Here is a 7,011-nt window from a genome sequence, read left to right as displayed (position 1 = left end):
TTATTATGATTGATTAAAAAACACTAGTAACAATATTCTAAATTAATAACAATATTCTAAATCAAATAGATTTCTAATCTACTATTATAAAACTTATTTAATTTCATTAAATCAAACTGATTGAGAGTGACATACACAGAATCTTAAATATATACACAGAAGAATATAACAATTCTTAATAAAAAATGCAATTACAATCACAATAAAAAACTCACCATAATTGAAATTATAGAGAAGGACAAAAGACCATAACATGTGAATAATAATATTTTTACTTCAAATATAAAATTTCATAAATTCAAGGAGTAAGTAAGCATGCACATCAGAGTAAAAACAACTCAATAACACAATTTAATTCTATAATGGACACAATGCCTAAGATACGTCTATGCTATGTCTATGGTCACAAAAGTTGGGTTTCCCTCAATAATTGAGCATTTTGCGTACAGAATTGGGAAATCATGCTTTGGATGTTGATTACAAGCACCATACTATTGGTCTAGAGCTCTCATATTATCAATCAGATCTGAAATTTTTTGTTGGTCTTTTATACAGTCAATGGTATGGTTATTTGTTTGAGGCCATGGTGAACAAGTTATAAATGATCTTTATCAATGAGAAGTCAAAACTTCAATTATGTAACATGTAGTCATAAAAACTTTGATATATTCTGATGACTAGATAACCATTTTCCAATAATATACCCTAAAATTTTTGTTGCTCGCTAATCTTAAATTTGAAATATTAAAATAAGAAAGTGAAGATGGGCACCCATTCTATTCTATTTCAAGGCAAATTCTTCAGCTATATTGACAACAGCATATCATGAACATTTTAGACTTGAGCATGGATTGTATTGTTCAGATTTAGCATACTGAAAGCATTTGGGTCAGGTTAGAGCCACTTAATTGGTGTAAAGCTAGTCATAGCATCTTGAAGATTCAAGGACTTGAATCTTGCAAGGCTGTTCTCTACTTTCTGTTCAATATTAGTTAGCTGTTAACAGGTTCCTAGTTGTACAAAATGTCTATACCTGTGTCTATGACTTTCCACAATGGTATCAATAACAACAAAATGTATCATTAGTTCAGAAAGAAAAATGTGTTTATATGTATTTATTGTTTTTATGAAGGATTTTATCTCATTCATGAATTCATTTTGTTATCTGATATAGAAGCATGAGTTCATAAGAATAGTTCTTTGACTAAGAACCAAGATTTGAGGGGTATCCATTCTATCGAAAACACCTGCAACACATTCTGATCTCATATCTTATATTGTATCTATGAGAAAATGATATAATAAAAAACATACCATGACCCTCACCAATTAAATTACACCCTCTTACACTACATATATATTTTCCCAATGCTTGACAAGTTTACTTCGCTCCTGTGAGCAGGATTTGGTAAATATAAAACAAATTTGAAGTCCAATATAAACCGTAGCCATTAATTTTGATGCCAGAACTGTGTGTCCTTGGTAAAATTCTAGTGGAAAAGAACATAATTTCAAACCACTAGTATCATCTTTCAAAAGCATGACACATGATCTATGCTCTTATTAAAATAGTATAACGTTATGAACGATGAGTATTGGGACATAAAATATATTTAAGCTCCAAGGCTTATGGAGCATTTGGAAGAGAATAGAGATCACACAGACAATATTCTATCTTTTAGCTAAAATTCATCAGCCTCAGAAGGATTACAAAGATTTAGATTCCCCCAAATGTAACGAGGCAGAAAACTACTCAACTATTGACCACATATACTTTAATAACATTCTGTGGCATACATATTGTGGGTTCAACGTTTTAATCTGGATTGCTTTTTCAAGCTCTGAAATATCTCCCATCTGTTGTGCAAACAAGGTAACAATTTTTCAGAGTCATGAAACGAGTGTCTCCATAGTGGATAGAATAAGTAGGCCATTCATGTCCATTTGGGATCTTGCTACCTGAGAAATAGATGGAAGAGAAAAACTCATGGATAAAGAGTTTGATTTTGGTACTGACATTGGTAGAGTTGCTAATGAAGATGATCGATATGTTGTTTGGATCATGACTGTGACTATTTGTTTGGGATACTGATTATGATAATGCAGGATACAGGGTCAGGATAGATTTCTTCAAACATACTGATCCGAAGGAAAATAAGCCTAGGATAGATTTCTTCAAACATACTGATCCGAAGGAAAATAAGCCTAGGGTTAATCTGAATTGAAATTAGGCATGAAGTGGGTAACATGAAGGAAAAAAGTAGTTGCAGACATTGGAGTATCCAAATGCAAGTGATCATGACACCTACTTTCTGCTACTGCCAAAGAGACTGATTTTCTTACGAGGTGAGCAGGAATAGAGATTGCAGAGTTCTGTTGCACTGGGATACAGAAAACATGTTGTAGGTCTTCTCGATGGCAATGTTGGTAGTGGCTTCTCCCCATTAATGTACCAAATAACTTCTTCCATGGAAGGTCTCATCCTAGGATCATCCAGAGTACACAGAAGACCTATGATTGACAAGCAAATTGCCTGCTCTGGGTTGTATGTCACCCCTAGTCTACGATCAACCAGCTGGATCAGCTTCTCATTTTCCTGCAGATTCCATGCCCATGCAACAAGATCAACTTCTTGCTTAGGGCGATTCTGATCCAGAGATCTTCTGCCTGATAAAATCTCCAACACTATCACTCCAAACCCAAAAACATCAATTTTCTCATTGGGAATCTCTAGGTAACTGCTCTCTGGGGCCCGAAGATTCTGCTCATGATCAACTTCATCTAATGCACTAACTAGGCTCTTACCATTAGAGCTTGTATCCTGACAATTCTTACTTGAATGGATGAGCCCAAAATCTCCCAAGACAGCTGTGAATGTGATGTCAAGGAGCACATTGCTGATTTTCACATTCTTATGCAATAAACTTCTATCCCATCCATGGTGTAAAAAGCAGAGGGCTTCGGCAATATCTTTAACCACCTTAAATCTCCTAGCCGAAGGAAGTACACCTCTAGCAAATAGCCATTTATCAAGGCTCCCATTAGACATGTATTCATAAACCAATACCATTTCTTTGTTTTCAACACACCAACCTCTGATGGGCGCCAAATTTGGATGCCTTAATCTACTCAAAGTCCCAATTTCCTTGAGAATTTTCCTTCTATCAAGATTTGCATGGAGAATTACAGGAGGGGAAAATCTTTTTATGGCCACAGGGGAGCCATTCTGCAAGGTTCCCTTGAAGAAAATACCCCTTTCACCATAACCCAAAATCTCTCCTTCACTGAATGATCTTGTGGCCAAAGAGAGCTCGGACATAGAGAAACGCCGGGGTTTATGTGGAGGCCTAGGCCTCTGCTTCTTTCCTGGCAATGCAGAAGCTGCAGTCTTGAGCTTTTCTGGGGGCTTCCTGTTGCAATAGAGACTGAGTAAAGCAATCAAACACAGGACTACAACTGCTACGAAAATCAGAAAGGCACTAGGAGGTTTCCTGTGACTCCTTCCCCATAGAAATAATTTCCTCTCACAGGCATTTTCTGTCGGTACACGCAGATAGGCCTTGCTTGTGGAAGAGAAATTCCAGGATAGAATATTATGTATTTGCGTAAAGCGACCTGTAGAAGCAGAAAACCCCACAAACATGTACTCCGTCAGAAAACTTGACAGATCTAGAGGAGCTGCATAAACGGTCTTGGATGGTTTGTCATCTTTCTCTTTGCCTAGGCTCAAATCTATCCATTTTCTGTTCCCATCATAATTTATCCACGCTCTCACTACAGATCCATTTTTGAATGAAACATCGGCATCAGCAGCATCTATGGTTGTATTAGACACTATGCTTCCCAGATTGATTCCAACATGATTATCATTTGGGTCCCCAAATTCTTCATTTCTATACGTATCAAATTCCACAGCAAAGGTCTTGTAATCTTCCTCACATGCATCATTTAGCATTCCAAGCCATGGTCCAGGCCTACCCACAGTCACTTCATCAGGAACAAGAATGAATGTGAGTCCACTGCCCCCTTGACCATTGGCATCTGATCCTGATTTTGATGTTGCAGTCCTGTCTATCTGGAAAGAGAAAGTAGTGTGAAAAGATGCAGGTGTAGTGGTTGTTGGATCGAAGAGGCGGACCGGAGATGAGAAGATTGCTCTCCCTGCTTGAAATGATATATTGGCCTCTGGATCAGTAGGCGGAGCAGGGATCTGTATGATTCCCAAGTCTTCTGCTAGGCTTGCACTACCGAGAAGCTTGATGTCATTATATGCCTTGCTGTTGAGTCTAAAATCAGGGAAGTAAAGATTTTTCGAGACATTGCTTGAAGGACCCAATTTCACCGGTCCACTACTAGCCACTGTGATGTTACACCAGGATACAATGCAAAGCATGAGGAGACGCAGAAACCCAAATAGAACACCCATTGAGGAAACCGTTTTACAGACAAAAGTACTAATACAGATTGCAGTATTGGATAGATGCAGTACTGTATTTACAGACCTACTAAATTCTAGACTACCATTACCCAATAAGCAAATGGCTACAAATCACCACACAATCTTTAATCACTCTAATCCCACTTTCTCTGTGCATGTCTATGAATGTCTATGAACAGTTCAGTATGCTGTAATGCTTTCTTTAGAACTAATTCTCAACATACTAGCATCTTAGACTACTTATTGTCAATCTCCATGATCTAGCAATTTCAAGAAGCATTAAATCATATACATAACCTAGTTCTGCTGCCAAAGACCATAAGCAAGAACAATTATATCTGTAGATCGGTGTACCTCTTTTGTCTACTACTTGCCATCAACATTATTTAATATCTAATTGTCCTAAAACTCTGCAAGATTAATCTCAGAAATGCTGATGCAATTGGGAGCAACTCTGCCCATACAAAAACATTCCGTAATCAAAAAAACTTTTCTCAATTCATACAGAATTCAGATAACTTCTCCAATAAGTCGACTGCTTTCCTGGCACCATCTTGAGCAATGATGAAAGCCACATCACCCCCGACCTCATTATTGTCTTTAATGGTGTTGTCAACAAGTGATCAAATGAAATTGAATGAGGATAACTTCTGCTAATACATCCAACACGACAACCTTTGTTCAGAGTTAGAACACCTGCAATTGTGCCTGTGATGATGCTTGTGTGGCTGCCACAAATCCAACGTTTTACTCCTCTCGCTAGGACATTGAAGGTCGCCTACATCTCAACGGACCAAGGACAAATGTGGGTCCTTTCTTCCCTGTGATGGCAGTACACTCGCCAACTTGTGCTTTGTCCGTTTGAAAGTTCCAAACAGGGCAAAATTATTTGGATGGATGGGTCCATTCATAGATTCCTCACGCGTAATTATTAGTATGTCAGTAACTGTCATTACCCATCTCGAATCTAAGTTGATCTCAGACGTAGGTTATAAGATCAAAAAGGGAAAGAATGGTCCTCAAACCCTGTGCTTGTACTGAGATAATCTCCAGGCCTCTACTAATAAGCTAATTGCAATAATTACTGCTAAGCAGTTGTGCAGTTGTTGGGACTTGGGTTATCACTTTTTTAGCTCTGTATATTGCAATTTTTAGATTTTTGGGGCTTGGGTTATGACTTTTTGAGCTCTTTATATTGCAATATTTTGAGGTTGTTTGGGGTTTGGGTTATGATTTTCTGAGCTCTGTATAGTGCAGTTTTCTGATACAGGAAAAGGGAGGGATCTTACTATAAGAGAGTATATGGAGAGGGAGGGGTGTCGCTATAAGAGAGTATATGGAGAGGGTTCATATAAAAATTATGAAAGAAATGTATATTAGTTATATTATTTAAAAATTTAAAAATTAAATTTAAATAAACAAGTTAAAGATTAATTATTGTATTGGATGGTATCATTGGCAGTGTCACTTGTCATGTACGCAGTCTACTATAATTAATGGGGGCCATCTGATTCTCTCAATTCAAAAAAAATGAAAAAATGATATTGAAAATGTACATAATTCATTTATTTTAATGTTGGATTTTTACAATTTGTTTTTTACATATGTTTCAAATTTTGTAAATTGCTTGAATTTTGTATTGGTTCACCTACATGAACACGGAATTGATTTCTACGAATGTGGAATTGAACCTAATGCAAGAATCTAAATTTTAAGTTATAGGAATAAATCAATAAAATGCTAATTGCTAAAATTTACTCTCTTCGATCTTCAAATGTCTAAATCTAAGTGGAGACTAGTGACATATACAAACACTTCTAGGGAATTTGTTAAATTGTGATAGTCATGTTGTTCGTTAGACCCTCGGTTGGATGAATTTGATGGTCATGGAACAAGAATGAGGGACAAGAAGCAATCATGTAATGGACCTAGGATGATGTATCTTGATGTAATGCTTTGATATGCAATAGTTCTCAAATGGGATCCTAATTGTTTAGCAGATGGAAAGGCGTGTAGTTAAAGTGCATATCATCTCTCACAAGTCTAGTCCAACTCTATGAACTCTAGAAGGTAAGAACCCATGTTTAGAGAATGTGAATCTAATAAAGATCCTTTTTCTTTAGAAGTTTTGTAGATACCCTTTTTTATTGTTAGAATGACATTAATTTTTAAAATTTAGTACATCTTTTAGCTATAGGTCTAGTTACCTAACTAACTACATTTAGAATTACACATTTACCAAGTGTTACTTGAATTGATTAAAAATTGTGTAGGCATCAAGTGTCATCTGACTAATCCCATTTTATTAATGCTCAATAAAGTGTTAAATGGATATTCACAAATCTTTGCATTGGTCAAGTATCTCTTGATAAGGTAGATACCAGAAATGCATTAGTCAAGTGTCGTTAAAAATATTATCATGAGTTCCCCATCATATCAAATGACACTTGATTGATACCTTTAAAATAAAAATATTAGCTATCAATCATGAGTCATTTGATACCATCATTTCATTTTGTATTACATGTAGCTTGTATGAGAGTTTAATTCTTCAAAAGTTCTTTTTTAATTAT

At 36.1% G+C, this 7,011-nt stretch overlaps 1 protein-coding gene across 1 annotated transcript; it reads right to left on the bottom strand.

The window, feature by feature from the left end:
• Positions 1–1,523: 1,523 nt before the first annotated feature.
• Positions 1,524–5,456, bottom strand: LOC131032432 (L-type lectin-domain containing receptor kinase VIII.2). The gene has a single exon (XM_057963398.2). The coding sequence runs from the start codon at positions 4,424–4,426 to the stop codon at positions 2,306–2,308; it is 2,121 nt and encodes a 706-aa protein (XP_057819381.2). The 5' UTR covers positions 4,427–5,456; the 3' UTR covers positions 1,524–2,305.
• Between the last annotated feature and the right edge of the window lie 1,555 nt (positions 5,457–7,011).

Source organism: Cryptomeria japonica, chromosome 11 (assembly GCF_030272615.1).
Source record: "Cryptomeria japonica chromosome 11, Sugi_1.0, whole genome shotgun sequence".
In the NCBI taxonomy this organism is placed as follows: Eukaryota; Viridiplantae; Streptophyta; class Pinopsida; order Cupressales; family Cupressaceae; genus Cryptomeria; species Cryptomeria japonica.
The sequence above is the reverse complement of the archived record's forward strand: the minus strand, read 5'-3'. Positions and strand labels throughout refer to the sequence as shown.

What these genes read in the sequence shown, in the direction of transcription:
- LOC131032432 (XM_057963398.2), bottom strand. Translation starts at nt 4,426, where the DNA reads ATGGGTGTTCTATTTGGGTTTCTGCGTCTCCTCATGCTTTGCATTGTA.